The 20849-nt window shown below is 41.9% G+C and overlaps 1 protein-coding gene across 7 annotated transcripts in view; it reads left to right on the top strand.

The window, feature by feature from the left end:
• The window catches only part of FAT3 (FAT atypical cadherin 3), a 475061-nt gene that overhangs the window by 408053 nt on the left and 46159 nt on the right, over window positions 1–20849 (top strand). For all 7 annotated transcript variants that reach the window (XM_054164880.1, XM_054164877.1, XM_054164879.1 and 4 more), the window contains 6 exons: window positions 6982–7371; window positions 9905–10119; window positions 11658–11795; window positions 15667–15810; window positions 16341–16538; window positions 19091–19889. In XM_054164880.1, coding sequence (XP_054020855.1) covers window positions 6982–7371; window positions 9905–10119; window positions 11658–11795; window positions 15667–15810; window positions 16341–16538; window positions 19091–19889 — 1884 coding nt within the window. The remainder of the gene's footprint in view (window positions 1–6981; window positions 7372–9904; window positions 10120–11657; window positions 11796–15666; window positions 15811–16340; window positions 16539–19090; window positions 19890–20849) is intronic.

Raw genomic sequence — 20849 nt, 5'->3', positions numbered from 1 at the left:
TAGAATAGAATAGAATAGAATAGAATAGAATAGAATAGAATAGAATAGAATTAACCAGGTTGGAAAAGACCTTCAAGATCATCAAGTCCAGCCTGTCACCCAACACCATCTAACCAACTAAACTGTGGCACCAAGTCCCTAATCCAGTCCCCTCTTAAAAACCTCCAGTGATGGTGATTATTGAGGACTGTTGATATTCCTGATGGGTATGATATCCCTGCAAGGTTTTGTGGGCCATTATCCCAATAACATCAGTGGAGCCAGGTTTTCGTTAGCTAATAGGTAGCTAACTTTGGCAATGAGGCCAGCAGTAGCTAGGTGATATTTCTGGATATTGGCTAAGCTTTTGTATAATAAATATTGCAAGATACTTTCCAGAGGATAGCTCATTCTCTTTAAAACATGTATAGAGTTTCCTATGTCTTTACTCAGGTCTTTGCCTCACTGACATCTAAAATAGTCCAGGATTTAGTGCACTAATGCAGGATAGGGAAGACTTGAATTTTTAATTCTGTTTTCTATAGCTATTCAAAACTGTGTTGCATGAGCAATGGGTTAGAGCTGCAGTAGGAGGTCCTTTCTGCTGTCACTGAAGCTGTTTTGAAAAATTGTCCAGATGGACCAAAAAAACTAAGACATGAGTGATCATTCACTATAGCCTGGTGGCTGACTTGGTTCTGGGCTCTGTTCCCCAAGGTTAATTCAATGTAAAGTAATAGTCTATGACAAGGTACCCTTGTACTCTTCCTTCCTGGAAGGTGTCCTTACCATTAGGCTTCTATTCCATAGGGAGAATTGGAGGGCAATGCCCCACATTCCCCAGTGGGCTGGCCAGTCTTAGAATATTTTGGGTTGGAAAGGACCTTTACAGGTCATCTAGTCCAAACCCCCTGCAGTGTGCACGGACAGTGAGCAGTCCTGAGGACACATACCAAGACTAAGTTCATCCAGTGACCTGTTCATGAAAAAAAGAAGCTTTTGCCCTCTTAATAAGGGCAGAAGCAATTCTAGGAACACAGATACAGTACACTGAACTCCTGAAAATGGACAAATGAAAAATAATAGTCAGGCTCTGTGGAGTTTAGATTTACCTAGTGTTAGGGAGGAAACGAACAAGGTCTTTTGGAGTTATAGAAAGCTTAGGTTTCTGCCTAAACAAGCCCTTCTTCATATTGCTGATTTTGCATCCCCATGCCTAGGCACTCAGGAGACCTAATCTTGTACACAGTCAGTCTGTATTACTCTCTTGTGGAATCTTTCAAAGGGACAGAGTTTTAAAGCTGCAGACAAGGTAGTGTCACTCAGCTTGCATTAAAATAATGAGTACATGTGTATCAAGATGACTAAGAGGTAGTCTGTGTTCAGCAAGCAGAACTCAGCAAAACAACTTGATTTCCTCCTGCAACATGTGAAGAGGCCATATAGAAAGAGATATTATGGGTGGTATGTCTAAGGTTTGTTGAGTTTTTTGGCACTGTAGCATATGATACTTTCATAAGCAAGCTAGGGAAACAGGATCTACATGGAATTGTTACCAGGTGAGTTAGTAATGACTGTTACGCTGGAGAGGTCAGGTAAGAAATGTACTGGATGAATCATTGCTCTGATTTTCTTTCCTGGATATATAAACAGGCATAAGGGCTGTATTACCAGATGTCAGAAAGCAGATGGGGCCACAAGTACACTGCCAAGCATCAAAGTAGTAGTTGTGGGATTTAACAGTGGTATGGAAAAATACAATGCAAATCATCAAGGTAAATGTGAAATCCTGTGTTTAAATAAGGATAACTAAGTGCACCAGTACTGTCTGGGTAGTGACTGAGCAGAAAGCAGCTGTATCACAGGTTGAATGTATGTTTACACTTTCATACTGGTGTGGAAAGGTAAATATTTTAATGAGATGGGTAAACAAGGGTAATGCTGAAAGTCAGAAGTAGTTCTTTCTTTTTATTTGGTGTTGTCAAGACCTGACCTGAAAGGTTGTGTTGAATTTTGGGTGCAGCACTTCCAGGAAGACATGGGCTACCTGGAGATTTACAGGGAAGATCACAGGTCTGGAAAATATGTGCTACCAGGACATACTAAAACAGTTGAGAGATGGTGCCAGGGAAAAGAGGACAGAGATGATAAAGTATTACAGATTTCAGAGAAGTGACTCTGAGGAAGGAAGGCAACCTTTGGTTTTGTTTCCTTTTTTTTCCCTTGTCTTTTATTATTTTTATTCAACCTCAGAAAAATGGCAGAGCAGGATTTTTAGTTGTAAGGAAAATGAGTTGTTAGGGTGTGCTCTCCAAAGAGGTTATGCAAGTTCATGATCAAAGGGTAGGCCCACGTTTGGGGAGAAATTTCATCCATCCTGTCTTTGTGCAGGGAAAAATTAGATTGCCTCACAAGATCCCTGCTGTCTTTATACTCTGTCATTTCTGGTGATTTCTTTATTTTTTGAGATTTCAAAGACATGGAGGCAAAGAACTATACAAGGAGAATTGTGTCTCTTGGATTGTATTGACTGAATAAGCTCCATATTTAAACTGGATCACTGAAACATGTATATGCTTGTGTGTGTATATAGATATATAGATATATATTATATGCAGACATACATACACTTCTTCATATATATATATACACATATATTTCTACAGATATATAGCATCATATATCTACATGTGCATTTCATTGCTTCAGGCTACATTGCCCAGTGTTGCCAGCTGCAATATGTAATCCTAAATTTGGTGAATCCAAATTGGCTTCCCCCACTTCAGAGAAAGAATCAAGCTTGCACCTGATCAGCACAATTAAGTTAAAGGCTCAAGAACACTGATGGGAAGAAGCATTCATATCAACTCATATAAGCAAGTATCCTGGGCTTTGTAAATCTCTGCTAGAAAGAGAGTTAGCTAACTATCTGAGAGATAGCTAACCATCCAGATCTCACCTTCCTACAAAAAAAAGACACCACCTGACCCAGCTGAAATGGAAAACAGGGTTTTAGACACCCATGGAAGGTATCATACCACTAAAAGTTTAAGCCTGCCATTTCTGTACAGTATGTACCTTCAGGAGGGATTGGTGATTTTCATCCCATGTCCTCTGTGCCCCTGCTTTCATCCCGTGGTACCATGACTCTGTGGGAGCACTGGTCTGAGTAAAGGCATTTGGGGGTAAGGCTGTCATTTCCCCACAAACAGAGGACAGAGCACTGAAAGCCTGTCTCAGTAGCAGTGTTATGGATTGAACTTGGCCAGCTTTTCTGCTTAAGTTGTAAAACTCACTTGAAATATCTTTCCTACGGGGCTATATATTCTTCTACAGTTCAGCAAGGTACTTCTGGCAAGATTTTTCTCTTTCATCTGAAAATGATGGAGTAGAGTGTTAGAAAGTTTGGTTTATTATTTGTCTTTTGTCTTGTTTGTTGTTAATGAAGTTGTGGACTTTCAGCTCCCAGTAATTGGCTGTGTAGTTAAGGTTTGGAAAGTCAGAAAAAGCCATAGGTACACACTGGCATTGATAGTTACACCATGAAAGGCAGAGGCAGGAGGAAGCACAATAATCAGACACCAGGCTTACAAATCACTGCTAAATTGATAACTAACTGTTTTACAGCTCTGTTTCTGGACAGCTTTCTGCTTTATTTCTTGTTTGTTTACTTTTAATGCGTGCCATTATTTTTATTTCTTTAGGCTTTCAAAATGAAAATGAGCAGATGACAAAGTTAAGCATCATTTTCCAGAGAGAAACAAGAATGAGTGGGCTAGCTATGCTTGAGAAAACACACTAAATAAGGAGTTCAGGGTGAGAGATGAAAACAGAAAGGAGAAACACACTATGTATGGTCTTTAATATATGTAAATATTAGTTTGTGTCATGCAGTCAGCAGGTATTGCCCACTGCAGAAACTCACTGTTGCATGAGTGCTGCACCTCTTGTATTAGTGCTCAGCTTTTTAATTCATGTCAGTCTGGATCAAACCACCTTGTAACTCCACCACTGTCAGCTGAGCTGCACCTTGAATACTGCATTCAGTTTCCGGCCCCACGCTACAAGAAAGACATCGAGGTGCTACAGTATGTCCAAAGATCAATGAAGCTAAGAAAGGGTATGGAGCACAAGTCTTAGAAGGAGCAGCTGAAAGAACTGAGGGGTTTTAGGCTTAAGAAAAGGGGGCTCAGGAGAGACCTTATTGTTCTCTACAACTACCTGAAAGGAGATTGTAGCAAGGTGGGTGTTGGTCTCTTCTGTCAACTAAGAAACAGTAAAGAAAGAGGAAATGCTCTCAAGATACATGAAGGGAGATTTAGATTAGATACTAAGAAAAATGTATTCACCAAAAGGGTCATCAAACATTGGAACAGGCTGCCCAGGGAAGTGGTGGAATCACCATCCCTGGAGGTATTTAAAGGACATACAGATGTGGCCCGTAGAGACATTGTTTGGTGGCAGACTTGTTTGTGTTAAGTTTGCATTTGGACTTGATGATCTTAAAGGTCCTTTCCAATCTAAATGATGCTATGAGTTAGAAAAGGAGGCGTTTGGTAGTTCTGAGTTACAAAAATAAGTCACTTTATTTCCCTGGCGCTATTTAAATTAGTCATTATGTGACATTCAGTGTGTGCCCCTTTGTTTTAGTAGAGAGGAAAACAAGAAAAAAGCTGTTTGAAAGATGGCATTTGAGGTACTAGATGACTGAATGTTGTACAAGCTTTTCACACCAGAGATTTTACAGTGGCAATATTCCATCATATGCTAATAGAAGTCTAAACAAAATGTGTACTTGCTTATTCCTTTATTTTTAAAATGTATTGCAATCCTCTTAGAGTAATTCCTGCAAAGCTTTCCATGTTCAAATTGCTTATGTTCATGATTGGCACTTTGGAAATCTGAGAAGTGAAGTGAGTAAGTTAATGGACAACAGAGTTTCAGGCATTAATCCCCCAACAGCTGTGGGCAAGCAGTGTGGGAGGATTGCTGTCTTTACTAGTGCAGGAACCCTGGTGTTGGAGCAGTTGTTTGCTTTCTACCGAAATCATCTCCTTCATAGTCACAGCAGAATCTACCATTTCCTTCATGGCAGGGGTACCACTGACACACAGTGGTGGATGCTTCTCATCCAGGGATCAACTCATTAATTGTTCTGGTCAGGTCTGTCCCTTTTTTTGTAAGTTCAGGGAGGATTTCTGGAAGATGGAGATCCTCTCCTCCTGGAAAGTTAGCCACATCTTCAGCCATTCAGGACCTCAAAACCTTCCCTGTTCACTTTTGTCAGTTTGGTTGGTTGTCAGCTGACAGACCATTTGGATGCATATATAAAGAAGCTAAGTGAAGAGGTCAGCATGACGTGGTCTCCCCAGGCTGGGGGTGGATATTCAGAGTCTAGGTGTTTCTGTGCTGAGCTCAATTCCTTGTTTAGAGGAAAGGAGTCAAAACCTTGGGGCTGCCTTGTCTATTTTGCTGAAGGAGGGGCTTTGTGTTTTTCACATTTGAGATGCCATAGTGAACAGAGAGGTTCTGCTATGACAAAATAAAAGCCAGCAACAACAACAGCACCACCACCACCACCCAAAAGCCCCAAACAAAACACACACAAAAACCCACAAACAAAACAAGCCAAACAAACAAAACCTCCAGTAAGCATAGTTCATTCCAATACTGCTATTAAAGTTTTTACTTATTTTAAAGGCACTTTAAGGTCTGAAATATACTGTGATGTGTCAAGTGCTGCATAATAACTTCATTCCCTTAGGAGGCCAAATAGTAATTCCTAACACCATCCAAGCGGGGCCTGGGACTTTGTAGTTGTTCTAGCTTTTATGTGCCTGTGATTGAAGAAGGAGTCTCCCAGCTCCCCCTTGTGTGGATGCTCTACTGTTACGTCAAGCAGAAAACAACTGTGATTTGTACTGCTTTTGATCAGACATTTCTACAGTGCTTTGCCCCTGAAAAGCAGAATAATACTGTCACAAATTTTAAATTAACAAAATATGCCTAGAAGGGATTGGTAGCTCTTGTTCTTCTGATTAATGCCAGGCTTGTAAAGTCTGTTTCCAACAAAAAGGGCAGCAAATGCTCAAGTGAGAGATGTTAAAAACAGAGACTCTCCATTTTAGAGATCTTTGTATTTTAGTTATAATCTCTCAGTGAAGCACCCAGGACCAAATCACATAATCAACCAGCATCAAGGGAGTTGAATTAGGTTGTATCTGTATTCACTTCTAATTAGATTTGAAATGGCTATCCCACTGTAGTACAGCAAGCAACCAAGGCCTCCCCTCAGGCCTTATTACTGACAACAACGTTAGCATAGATCTGCATATTCAGCAGCCAAGTGGATAGGTGTTATGTAGTGGGAAATACAGGCAGGCTTTGAAAAACACAGAGTATCTTTCATACAATGCAATTTTTGATCTCAAATTGGGGGAGTGAGGGACTTCCCTTTCTAAAATGTCTGTATCCTGTCAGGAGTTGTTTGATGCAGCTTTCGTCTAAGAGGCATTGTATTATGGTAATGTTTTGCTGCTCAACAGTGAAATGAAGGTGGCATTGTAGCAAGTAAATTCTGTGCCACCTGATGTATTTTTATGTACATTTCTATTCCTTCACAATGTGCTCTGAGACGTTTCCAATTTCAGCATTCTGTCTGTCACGTCTAATTCAATCGTAAGCTTTTCTGAGCAAGGACCGTATCTGGAGTCTTCTTTCAAGTTTCATTACACAGCAGCTCTGCAAAATTGTCTTTTAAACAAATTATCACTATGAGGGAAGGAACCTAACTTCTCCACAAAGATTTGACATGTGAGAAGAGCATGTCCTGATCTCCCAAATTTCAGCAATCCCAGCACCCACAGGCACACCTCCCTCCATGTGGTCCACTCGCGCAGGAAATGATCAGTGTGATAGCAGACTTCACGTAGGGTTTCTGTCAGATGGGGAGAGGCTGTTTTCCTTATTTCACTTTATCATTTTCACATTTGCTTCTTTCAGGTGTGAACAGAAAAGTTACCTATTCCCTGGCAGACTCTGCAAATGGTTACTTCTCAGTTGACCGATCATCAGGCATCATCATTTTGGAGCACCCGCTTGATAGAGAGCTTCAGTCTTCCTATAACATCAGTGTAAAGGCCTCAGATCAGAGCATTGTGCTGACCTTGTCCTCCTTTGCCACCGTTACCATCACAGTGCTAGACATTAATGACAACCCTCCTGTGTTTGAAAGAAGAGATTATCTTGTTACAGTACCTGAAGACACCTCACCTGGCACTGAAGTCCTTTCTGTTTTTGCTACAAGCCAAGACATTGGCACTAACGCTGAGATTGCCTATCTCATCAGATCAGGGAATGAGAAAGGGAAGTTCAGGATTAACTCAAAAACAGGTTTGTAAAGTGGCTCTTACTTGTAATGCAAAATACAAACTTCAGAAAAAAACATCAGGCCTTTGGGGAGGGTTCTTGGACCAAAAAATATCCCAGAACAGACTCAGAGCTTGTCAATGTGAAATCAGTTGCACAGTAAAAGACAAGTTCAGGATGGAGAGCGATGTGAATTGCAGTCACACGCAGCTGCCCCAGCTCAAGAAGTTTCTCCATTAGTACATCTGTTGAAGTCAATGGGGATGTAACAACCCTTAACAGTGATGAGCACTGCCAGTGTTTACCTGCTTACCTTCAGAGCAGAGCTTCAGTTGTACGGGCCTGGCCTTAGCAAGCATTATCCAAGCTATCAGGACCCAATAGCTACAAGCCCAAACATATTTACACAATTGTATGCAACTTCACAGACTTAGGTTGCTCCTGATTTGTGTTGTCAGTTGACTTCAGCCATGGTTTGTGGTTGTTGTGGGGTTTTTTTGGTTATGCACCACAAATTTTAAAAACATGCAGCTACTGCTCTTTAAGGAATCCTAGGAAAAGCTGCCTTGTTTGGTGCACATGGCTTATGTTCTCTGATTTCTATAGTGGGCTATATTCTTTATCCTTATTAAAGCTTTAATCTGGCACCAGTAAGATATGATTCTTCCGTGCTTCCTGTAGCAGACCCCCTTATTCTCATAACATTCAGGATAGCCAGCACATCAGAGGTTCAGAGCAAAACAAATCTGGATTTTGCTGGTTAAAGGTAACTCTTTGAGGGCAGCTGTATTAACCAGTAAGCTGGAAGATCTCAAAATGATGCATTGTGTCATTTATATTACTGTGTGCCAAAGTCTGTTTCCACTCTGTGCAGCCCACTGCCTTGCATAACGTAATAGTGTGTTGTCTGTCATCTTCATAATGGTGATTAGTGCTAACCAAATTTAAAAATAAATACACCTAGACAGCAATACTTAACTTCACATTTGACAATGAAACCGAGAAGATAAATCAATAAAAACCAATGATGGAGCTTAATCACACAGGGAAAGAACCTCAAACTATTTATTATTCATTAATGTGTGACAGCTCCATTATTATCGGTCTAGAGGCAGGAGCTCAGTTTCCAGACAGCTGGGTGCTGATATAGCATGCATGATCAGGTCTTGAAAAATAATGCCCCTCATACCATTTATCAGTGGGAGCTCTCTCCTAGCCATTTTGAAGCTGCTCTTCAGGGCTCCTGCTTCCAGCAAGTCATGCTGAAAGGTAGGATTCATCTGGAGAGAGCATATGAGATTAAGAAGAAAGATCCAATATCTCTAAAGTGTAGTTTACCAAGAGATACTGAAGGAATGGAGACTATTTAAGATAGAAAAGGAAAGATATGCTTGGATACATGTTAGTACCCAAGCCTGTAAAAAGAACCTATGAAGAGGAGGAGAATAAACAGTTCTCCATGGTCCACTCATGAGAAATAACTTGTGAATGGGCTTAAATTGCATTTGGTTTATTTTGTTTCAATGATAGGAAGAAATTCCTAACTGAAATTATTTATTGCATTTGGTTTATTTTGTTTAAATGATAGGAAGAAATTCCTAACTGAATTTTTTTTTAAAGTACTGAAATACATTTCCTAAGAAGGTTAGGGAACTGCTGTTGTTGGAGGTTTAGAAGAATGTTAGAGATGAGTACATTCAAGAACGGTTTGGTTTAGCTGATCTGTGTTGGGCAGCAGTTGGACTAAATGGTCTTTAAGCCCCACTCCTGATGGGTTTATATTGAAAAGGATAATCTTGCCAGGGTTAAGGATTTGCTTTTAAGTTTTTTCCTGCCCTGGCAAATACCATGTCCTGCAAGGTACTCATAATCTGTGCACGACCCACGCCTCTCTTCTCATTAATGTTTTGGGTACATGGGAAACTAGCGGAGGGCCTGCATAAAAGTAATTTCTGTCCTAGGTGGGGTCTGGGTGCACACAGTGAGTTAAGTTATAGAGAATCTTTATTGTGATTGTGTGGTGAGGGAACCAAAAATGTATAAGCCTAGTTGAGGGAAGAAGTGCCTTTTAAATCATGTAAGTGATAGACAACTGATTTCTCGAAGGTGTTCATAGCCCATTCGTTTCTATTTAATTCATGAGAAGTTAATTATGTGGGAGGGAATTTCTGTTGACTTGTCAGGGCTGATTTCCAGACTCAGCATCTAGTTCTCCCACAGGCTCTGTGCACGATCCCAGGCCCCACTTCTTCATCTACAATACTCATATAATAAAAGCTGTTTTCATGATAAGCCATTCATGGCTTCATGCCTTGTGAAGGTCCTGTCTGCAGGGGCAATCAAGTGCAGTTGGCATCATTCTTTAACCAAACAACAGCAGTAGAAACCTGAACAAATATTTTTATTGGATTGGGCAGTGTTACAGTTAGAACAACAGATTCTGTATGTGTGCCATGCTGATAAAAAACAGGCTGTACTGTTTACCACAGTCAGATCTTTAGTCCATAGCATTGTATGGCTCTCACTGGCTGTTGACATTCCCTCCCTTGCTTCAAAGGAGTGATTTCCATTTTTGAAGCTCTGGATTATGAGTCGTGTAAGGATTTCTACTTAGTAGTGGAAGCAAAAGATGGAGGCACTCCAGCCCTGAGCGCCGTCACGACTGTGAACATTAATGTGACAGATGTGAATGACAATGCACCAACATTCAGCCAGGCGGTCTACAGTGCAGTCATCAGCGAGGATGCTGCCATCGGGGACTCGGTGATTATGGTAAGTGAGGCCATGGGCAGGATTTAGGCAGACCAAAGCCCTCTGCCACATGACCTTTAGTAAAATAACTGCTGCAGTAGTTAGCAAAAGTTAACTACTGCATTTTGAATCCTGTGTCCAGTTCTGGGCCCCTCGATTTAAGAAGGACATTGAGACTCTCGAACGTGACCAGAGAAGGGCGACGAGGCTGGGGAGAGGCCTCAAGCACAAGCCATATGTGGAGAGGCTAAGGGAGCTGGGGTTGTTTAGCCTGGAGAAGAGGAGGCTCAGGGGAGACCTTATTGCTGTCTACAACTACCTGAAGGGAGGTTGTAGCCAGGTGACGGTTGGTCTCTTCTCCCAGAACAAGAGGACACAGTCTCAAGCTGCACCAGGGGAAGTTTAGGCTGGAGGTGAGGAGAAAGTTCTTCCCAGAAAGAGTAATTGGCCATTGGAATGTGCTGCCCAGGGAGGTGGTGGAGTCACCATCCCTGGAGGTGTTCAAAAAGGGTTTGGATATGGCACTTGAAGCCATGGTTTAATTGGTCATGAGGTGCTGGGTGAGAGGTTGGACTTGATGATCTTTGAGGTCTTTTCCAACCTTATTCATCCTATGATTCTATGATCTTGAATCACCCAGACCGTTCTCTAGCACCTCTGCATTTGCTACTGCTTTCCAGGCTGCTGCCAGTTACTTTTCCTCCAAAGTAAAGAAGCAGTACCGTCTGCTTCCTTTTTGACCCCAATATGCTGTCACAGAGCAGTGTCATGTTTTGAGGAATGGTATTTCATGAGTCAGCTAGAAACAAGTGGCTTTTGCTGGAAAGGCAGAATTCAACTTCTCAGTGAGACACATAGTACTTGTAGAACCTAGCATGCAGTTTGCCATACTGAAGCCTCACAATACTCTTCTGCTGGAACTTATGGACCCAGAAAGAAAGTGGTATGTGGAATATTAAGATTAAAACATGGTGTATGTTTTAGGGATAGAATTTTAAAAAGATCTAATCATAGAATCACCCAGAATCACAGAATCAATAAGGTTGGAAAAGACCTCAAAGATCATCAAGTCCAACCTCTCACCCAGCACCTCGGGACTAACTAAGCCACGGCTTCACGTGCCACGTCCAATCCTTTTTTGAACACCTCCAGGGACGGTGACTCCACCACCTCCCTGGGCAGCACATTCCAATGGCCAATTACTCCTTCTGGGAAGAACTTTCTCCTCACCTCCAGCCTAAACTTCCCCTGGCACAGCTTGAGACTGTGCCCTCTTGTTCGGGTGCTGGTAGAAAGCAGTATGGCAGAAAGCAGTATGTGGAATGTTAAGATTAAAATACTGTGTATGTTTTAGGGGTAGAATTTTGAAAAGACCTAATGGGAACCTCTTGTCAAAAACTGATTTTCATGCTTGGCTTTGATACAGTACAGGTGTGCAGCTCAGATGTAGCGAGTCTGATGGAATATGAACTTTTACTTTTTGGGGTGTTGAGCAATTAATGTGTCATACAAATGGCTTAATGTTCATTGTGCTAATTTTCATTCTTCTCTCAAAAAAGTTGATAGCAGAAGATTTGGACAGTCCTTCCAATGGCCAGATCCATTTTTCCATAGTGAATGGTGATCAAGACAATGAATTTTCGGTTGATCCTGTTCTGGGACTCGTGAAGGTTAAAAAGAAATTGGACAGAGAAAGAGTAAGTTTGGTGGGAATTTTTAACTTGCCAGAACTTACAGGTGTGTATTGATCTCAACTCTGCTGCTAGCTTGTTTTGAAGAAGCTTCTTGTACAGTCTGCAACAATCAGTCTCAGATGCTCCAACATGTCTTTCTAATGCTGTTACACTTCTTGCCACCCCAACCCTATCCCCAATCCTTTCTCCAAGGCACCTGCTCTGCTGGCATTCCCATCCTGCTCCAACACAGCAGCTGAGGACATTTCGGGGTAAAAAAAAACAACCATAGATTCTCTGGTGGTGCCACTGGCAGCTGTTGCTGTGTTAATGAGCTGCCTCCTCTCTCCTGCATGTGCAAGCACACACGTGCAGCGGTGTGTGCAACAGAGTGATTACAACATACTCCAGATTGTGGCACCAAGCACCGAGCTGAGACCTCAGCCATTAATTAGCACTGTGCAAAACATGTCACTGGGGAGGTGATGTTATGAAGTGGCCAGGCTGCACCAAAACTGAAAGAGTGCTTCATTAAACAGATTCTGCTGCTTTGTTTGCTCACTGGGTTATTCATTCAGGGTGATTTATCACCATTTTGCCATAGCTAGCAATTAGCAGCTTTTGGAAAAAAAACACACAAATACATTTGCCTGTGCTACTAGCAGGGCAGGAGAATGCCACATGGCTTCAAAAGTCTTGCAACACATAAAGAAATCCATGCCTCCTGCCTCACAGAACTTGGGAAGTTGATTGCTATCCTCAGAATATGGGCTCAGCTGGAATAGCTCTCTGCTGGATACAGGGCTGCTGTTTAAAACAGTGGCAAATATCCTTTCTATAGTCTCACAGGCAGGATTAAATTGTCAGTGTTTGGTGGCAGAAAGACTTAACTGCAGGCTGTGGAGGACAGGGGAGTAAGAGCAGCTAGGCATGTTACAAGTTTGCAGTAATATATTTCTCTTAAATGATGCAGGCTTGATTTCTTAATATGATTTTATTTCTGAGGTGCAGTCATGTACAACTACACTCAGACACAGGCACATTCACCGTCACCATTAAATAGTGTGCATATTTAATACCAGCTCTGGTTTATCTGCATTTGCCAAACTTCCCCTTGGTTAAAATAAGTTGTGATGCTGTCTTTTTCTTTGCTTCTTTGGCTTCTGTCTTTGCTGCTTTGGCTTCTTTCCTAGACACAGGTGTTTCTGACCGCTTCAGGGGAAATGGTACATAATGCCTCATCTGCTGCAGATCCCCAAAGGCAGTGATGACTCCCAGGTTTCTGTGCTTTAAGGAAACTCATTTCCAGAGCTGTAATCACATAGAAACCATGACTTTTGCCATCTCCCTTTCTGGGATCCGTTGAAATGAGAGCAAAGAAACACAAGAATTGAGAAAGATCCCACAAAACTGTCAGTCAAGTGTGCAGGTAGCAGCAGAAATCACACCTTGAAAAAGGTGCCTCAGTGTCTTGACTTTGCAGCGTTCCAGATTCTCCCTCTCTCCTGTGTCACTGTGCCCCACCCAAATCACAGTTTTTCTCCTCCCAACATCCCTCCCCAAAAACTTTTTTCTTTGGGTTGTTCCTTCATCCCAGGAAGAGCCCCACTGGATGTCCTCCCATCCTAAAAAAGCCCCTTTAACATGGCATCGTTGCCCTCTGCCAGGACCTGCTTATTCCCTCTCCAACTCTGCACTGAGAGGGATGTTTGACCTGGTGCGTGTTGCCCTTTGATCCCTCCCCCATGGAGAGATTCATGGGCAGATCCCTCAGCAGCCTTCCTGGGAAGCAGAGAGCAATGTACAGCAGAAAGCAGTTGTGAGACTGTAATGCATTGAAGTTTCCCCCCAGCATTGACTTTGCCAGACCAACTGAGTCAGAAGCACATGAAGCTGTATTTACAAGCAAAATCTACACTCTACGATGGAATGCAATGAAGATGTACAAAACATACAGGATTTACAATATCATACAGATATTTACAATTAATAAACAGCACAAGGAACCCCCTGGCCAAGGACCATGGGAAGCTACTAGCTTCTCCCCCCCTATCTTCTCCTTACCCAGACTGGACGTGAGGAAGAAGTTCTTCACCATGAGAATGGTGAAGCCCTGGAATGGGTTGTCCAGGGAGGTCCCCAGGGAGGTTGAGGACCCATCCCTGGAGGTGTTTAAGACCAGGCTGGATGGCCAGCCTGATCTAGTGTGAGGTGTCCCTGCCCATGGCAGGGAGGTTGGAACTAGATGATCCTTGTGGTCCCTTCCAACCCTGACTGATTCTATGTTCTATGATTCTACCCCCCTGTACAAATGGGACAAGAGAAAGGAACAGAGAAGTTAGACTTAGCCAAAGCCAGTCAAAGCACTCAGATTATCTCTCCTGAGTGAAGCAAAACAGCCAGAGATAGAAGAGAAGAGATAAAGAGAAGAATTGTTATGGTACAGTTCCTCTTATTCCAGATATTTACCCAATGAATTTGTTTAGAAGAATCATTTATTCTCCTTTTTACACCCAATAGTGATTTATTTCTATTTTTCTACTTTTCTGCTTGAAATCTGTAACTAAATTTTAAAGGCATAGCCTAAAAGCACCACAGAGACGTAAGGAGGCTGCCATAAGGATGTGGTTCTTAAACTGTCACCCATAAGCTGTGCCTAGACGGAGCATTTGCAAACTGTCACATGCACTCACACCTCACGCACAGGCACATATGTGCGGTGAGGGCCCATGGGTGAGGCACTGCACTGCCCGCACTGCACTGCGTACTTTGTGTCTGTGGCAAGCAAGTAGACTCAAAAACCCCTTATCTTCTACTGCATGATGGATAATACCCTGCTGCTACAGCGACTGCTGCCTCTAGTAGTCCCAAATGTTTTTCAGAGCGTTTAAGCCAACTGCCTGTGATTTTTTTCCCTGGTTCTCCATCACCATGTTAGAATGACTGTGTGTCAAACTGAGCTTGGCTCTAATAAGCAGTTTATATAACATCCTGGAAACCAAACATAAGATAAATAGAATCAGGTCACATGCTCCTAGGAGAGATGAAAACCTTAGCTGCAGTAGTTATGGCTACATTGGGATATATCTGTGGTGGGCTGAAGTTTCCCCCCAGCATTGACTTTGCCAGACCAACTCAGTTAGAAGCAAATGAAGCTGTATTTACAAGCAAAATCTACACTCTACAATGGAATGCAATGAATATGTGCAAAATATACAGGAGTTACAATATTATGCAGATACTTACAAGTAATAAACAGCACAAGGACCCCCCCTGGCCAAGGACCAGAGGAAGCTACAAGCTTCTGCCTCCCTGCCTCCCCCAAACCCCGCTGTGTGAAAGGGACAAGAAAAAGGAACAGGTAAGTTAGACTTAGCCAAGGCCAGCCAAAAGCACATTATCTCTCCTAAGCAATGCAAAAACAGCCAGAGATCAGAAAAGAAGAGAAAAGGGGGAGAACTGTTATGGTACAGCTCCTCTTATTCTAGATATTTACCCAATTAATTTGTTTAGCATAAGCTTTTTACACCCAATAGTGATTTATTTCTATTTTTCTACTTTTTCTGCTCAAAATCTGTAACTAAATTTTAAAGGCATAGCCTAAAACCATCACAATATCCAGTGTTTAATTCTTGTCTGCCTCTTTCTTTCTGGAATACATCACCTGATACAGTTATTTTAATACAGTGAAGCTGTTTTGTTTATTGCTAGCATTATAAAAAACGTTGGGACACGGTGTGGCAGTAAACAGGATAATGTTATAGTAAGGGCAGAGAAGGTAATGAGGCTAAACAGATTGCTTTAGGATATGGTAGGTGGTGCACTGGATGTAAAGAACATGAGCTAACATTTAGGACTGCTTTCACAATGATTTAATGATTTCACCTTTTTACAGATATCTGGTTATTCATTAGTTATCCAGGCAAGAGACAGTGGCATCCCTCCTTTGTCTTCGTCTGTGACGGTCAACGTGGACATTTCTGATGTGAACGATAATAGCCCTGTCTTTACTCCAGCTAACTATACAGCTGTAATTCAAGTAAGTTTATCCTGCAGATCAAAATCTTTTCTGACTTTTAACATCTGAAAGCATTTGGTTTCAGTTAAGTAGCTCTTGATGATTTATCTGCAAAAGATACATCAAGTGGTCTTATTTAAAGGAAAGTATAAGCATGTCTTTCTTAAGTCTTTGGTAAGTTTCTGTTTGCTGAGGCTCCTTAGTTTCAGCATCTGTCACACATTTTACCATTCATCTTTGTTGCACCAGGTATTCTAGCCTTAAAAGTCTGAGCAGGAATGAGTTTGCACTTCTTTCCACCTTGCTCAGGGTCTGAGTCCTAACGGTTAGTCAGATACAGCATCAGGGAGAGTTTATCATTCCCTGGATACCTCCATCTCTGCTTCTGGTCCATGGCCTGTAATCAGTGTCAAAATAAAGACTGCTTGTCAAATTTCATCTTGAGCAAATAGCATTCAGTTAAATATTCTCAACAGCAAAATGTGCCATTTTATGATTGTGATATGTACCATTTTAATACTTTTCTTTGTACACTGTCTATATGTGTAAAGGAAAATAAACCAGTGGGCACAAGCATTTTGCAGCTGGTAGTGACAGACAAAGACTCTTTTCACAATGGCCCCCCTTTTACCTTCACCATCCTCACTGGCAATGAAGAAGAGGAGTTTACCCTGGACCCTCATGGAGTCTTGAGATCTGCAGTCATATTCAAGCATATGGTAGCAACTGAATACGTGCTCTGCGTGCAGGTATGACTTGATATTTGCGACTGCACAGAATCAAAACCCCACATAGTGGTAGGTCATCTGTGCATTGCCTGTGTGGGTTGGTTTTAATTGACTGTATTCTATGAGTAAATACCATGAATTCCAGTTTAAAAGTTCACAGTATGGCATATTTCCTTTGATGTCCTCAAAACTAATTTCATATAAATATAAATAGGTAGCCAGCCACCATTCCTATTTCCTCCTCATGAAATGGATTTTCTGATCAGCAGCCCTTGTGATTTAAGATTTTCATCTGTTTGGTGTTTTTTTTCTTTCTGTAGCCAAGTGAGGAAAATAAGCAAAAATGCATTATATACATATAAATACACCACAGAACAAGTGACAGCAAAATATTGTTCTAGGAAGGAAAATCACTTCTGCTTTTAAGTCATAAATTTAATCATAAATTATTGGAAGCCTACCAAGAATTCATGAAATCACATTTCCAAGGTCAGCTTAGCTTGTAAAGAATGTGAAAATAAGCCAGGCAATAGAAGCCCAGCTCAAACTTAGAGTCATTGTTGAGGCTCCTTGTAACCAGGGTAATTTTGATTACAAAAAACTGTAAATCCAAAAGTAATTTGTCCACATTTCTCAGGCCTGCCAGAGAAAATGTTATAGGGCTGAGTAGATATGCAAGTCCAGGGAATGAACTTCACTTCTTCACAGAAATTGGATGTGCTCCTACAAGCTAAGTCTGAATTGCAGGCTTCATCCACTTGCTTCACTTCTGTTGATTTCTCTAACTAGAGCCTTGTCTGCCCTATTACAGGCACATTTAATGCTGCTCATTGTGGTAATATCCTGTTGTAGTGTGATGGTTTAACCCACTGACACAGCCTAAACTGTCACATAACCTCAGTTAGTTGCAATTCAAAAGACCTAAACTCTGATGCTAATCAACAGCTCAAATCCGATAAAGTTTTACAAGGTTGCTGTTTCATATTCCTGAAACCTGTATTTTGAGCCTTCAATGTTATGATTCCATAAAACAAACCCAAAATAACCCAACCTCACCTTTCATTCTTAACGTGCCTTCATCCTAAAATATCCTGCTTGCAGGAAAATCTGCTAGCCAGAATTCCAGCACAGACAAAATTTGTTGTGTCAATTAAATTTAAGCAGCATCCTCTAGCTGTGCAGATCCAAGTTTGTCATGTAAACCAATTATTAGGCAGACCACAATGTCTGAGATGCACCCACATGTTCAGAAAACCACACTGTTGGATTCTGGAGGCCCAGTTCCTCCCAGTATTATTTTCTTCAGGGATTTCTGCAGTGAAAACATATTTTGTATTTTCCTATTATGTATAGACCATAGGAATGTTCCTTTCCATTCATAGGTGCTATCCACTGTCAGATCCCTCTTCTGTGTCAGGTTTGTCCAAAAGCAATGATAATGTTGGGAGTGGAATTGGATGTAATCTCTGTGCATACATGTGTGTGCAGGCATACATAAAATCTTCTTTTAAATACTTCAGCCAGCCCTTTCAGAAGTGTCACTGAATGATTTTTACTGCCTTAGCGTTACCAATCCTTTCCTATTACTGCTGTCCTCTCGCTTTTTATTTTTGTTGCTGTTGGTTGGTTTGGGTTTTGTTTGGTTTTTTCTTAATCTTGTGAATTTTCCTCATTATCTTGAAATACAAAGATCTTTGAATGTGCTCTGCATCTCTGCCCAGTGGTAGTTTAGTCCTGTTCCTTCTCTGGAGCAAATAAATGTGTGGAGCAGTATATCTTCATAGTGACTTTGATGAAGTGTCTGTCTTAGTGCAGGAAAGAACTGCACAACTTTCTGTCAAGATGGCCTTGGGTTTTTTTTGTCATACTTGCTCTTTTACTCTCTATAAAAAAGTGCAAATGATGCTATCATACGTGCTCTGGGTCGTGCAGTCATCTGTCCAAGTGCAGGGCTGCTCTCATATTTTATCTTTAGTAACAGCCCAAGCAACCTATTTAATTTTTGGAGGATGATAAATTTTATTTATTTCAAGAATGTTTCTGGAGTGCTTCAGGTAAAGTAGTACAGAGCACTGCAGAAAAGCTCTGCACATCCACACAATCTAAGCAGAGACTGAAGCACTTCGGAAAACACCAAGCAATGCAGAAACTGATGCTAGTATTTCACTGGACTTCAGTCTCTTTTCCAGTATAGAACTGAGCCCAAACTTCATTTGATGTAGAATATACCACATTCAAATGATTCTGTTGTGAAAAGGGCAAGTGATAGCTGTGGGATCCTGGGAACATTTCAGTTTGAGTAATGAGACATTCTGCTGACACATTTCTCTCTGCAATCCACTTAGATGAGATATCTGTGCTTCCCTAAAGAGTTTGTAAGTTCCACTGCTAGAAATGCCTGAGACATTTTTTTACATATGTATTTTGCAAATGCATTTGGGAAGCTCTTTTGAGAGTTTTTCAGAATTCCTAATGCTGTGAAAATGTATATAGCAAGAAGTGATGGTGGTTGGCTGTGTTATAGATGTGTGGTTTATTTGGATTTTTTTATTCTTTTTCCTAAATTACACTAGGCAAAGGACTCTGGGAAGCCCCAGCAGGTTTCCCACACCTATATTCAGGTGAGGGTTATTGAAGAGAGCATTCACAAACCAACCGCCATTCCGCTGGAAATTTTCATTGTCACCATGGAAGATGATTTTCCTGGGGGAGTCATTGGGAAAATTCATGCCACAGATCAGGATGTGTACGACGTCCTCACCTACACACTAAAATCAGAGCAAAAAAGTTTGTTCAAGGTCAACAGCCACGATGGGAAGATTATCGCCCTTGGGGGGCTCGATAACGGCAAGTATATCCTGAACGTGTCTGTCAGCGATGGCCGGTTCCAGGTGCCCATCGACGTCGTGGTCCACGTTGAGCAGTTGCTACAAGAAATGCTGCAGAACACAGTCACCATCCGTTTTGAGAACGTGTCCCCAGAAGACTTTGTGGGCCTTCACATGCACGGGTTCAGGCGTACCTTGCGAAACGCAGTGCTCTCCCAAAAGCAAGACAGCCTGCACATCATCAGCATTCAGCCGGTGGCAGGCAGCAATCAGCTTGACATGCTGTTTGCGGTGCAGATGCACAACAGTGGTTTCTATAAGCCTGCCTATTTGATTCAGAAGCTTACCAATGCAAGGAGACACTTGGAAAATGTGATTCGTATTTCTGCTATCTTGGAGAAGAATTGCTCTGGACTGGATTGTCAGGAACAGCACTGTGAGCAAAGCCTGTCTATTGATTCACATTCCCTGATGACCTATAGCACGGCACGAATCAGTTTTGTGTGCCCCCGCTTCTACAGGAATGTGCGCTGCATGTGCAATGGTGAGTACCGCTCCCGCTTCCCCGGCCATCCTGGCACATGAGGCGATAGGATTGGTTTTATTCCTCTGATGCAGATTAGAAGGGGCATTTCAATTCAGCCCGTTACAGCACGACTGGCTGAGGTATTGTGGGAATTGATTTCTCAGGCTCGGGAAGAATTGTTCGTGTTTACTGATGTAAATGGAAGTTGATGAACTTTGGCCTTTTGCGACAAAGACCGCTTTCCTGGAGGCTCCATAATCAGAGCCATCAACCAACTTCCAGAGGAGGGGAAGGAAAGGGAGAGGAGAGGCAGGGATGTGGTTTCCCACCCCTTCACTGCCACTGCTGGAATAAACCTGGAGTGTGACCACAGCAGAGCAGCCTGGTCTGCAGCAATGCAGCAGCAGCCTCCAAGGAAGGGGACCCTTGACCTATGCATTGCAGGTGGAAAGGCCTTTTCCAGTTCCATTTTTATAGAGGCATAGAAGCTGATGAAGTATTTTATTAAGTAACTGCAAGCAAGCACTATTCCTGACCTTTAAAGCTATAATAGGTCACAGGGTGGGCTTTGGGCTGGGTTTCAGGCTGTTCTGCGTTCTGGTAGAGATTTCACATGGGCATATATGACAAATAGGCTTGAGAGCCAATCTTCTTGATGGTTCTGCACTTGGAGTGTAAAACCTCAGGCAGTCATAATAATAGTTCTGTTTCTTTTGTTTGTCAGGCTATTTGCTCCTCATTCCACTTCATTTAAGAGTGGAGAAAAAAGCTGCTGTAAAATCAATACATCTAAGTCTCTCTCATCTTAAGCACATGTGCACACATACAGACCCAGAACGGCACAAGAATTCAGCAGCCATGTCTCCGTAACCAACCTTTGTTTCTGCAGCAGTCAGCAGGACTTCATGTCTTTACTATCGACTTCAGCAGGGATGAAAACAGGCATAAATTGCATAAACCTTAACCAGGAACCATTGT

Source organism: Dryobates pubescens, chromosome 10, assembly GCF_014839835.1.
Source record: "Dryobates pubescens isolate bDryPub1 chromosome 10, bDryPub1.pri, whole genome shotgun sequence".
Taxonomy (NCBI): Eukaryota; Metazoa; Chordata; class Aves; order Piciformes; family Picidae; genus Dryobates; species Dryobates pubescens.
The sequence above is the reverse complement of the archived record's forward strand: the minus strand, read 5'-3'. Positions and strand labels throughout refer to the sequence as shown.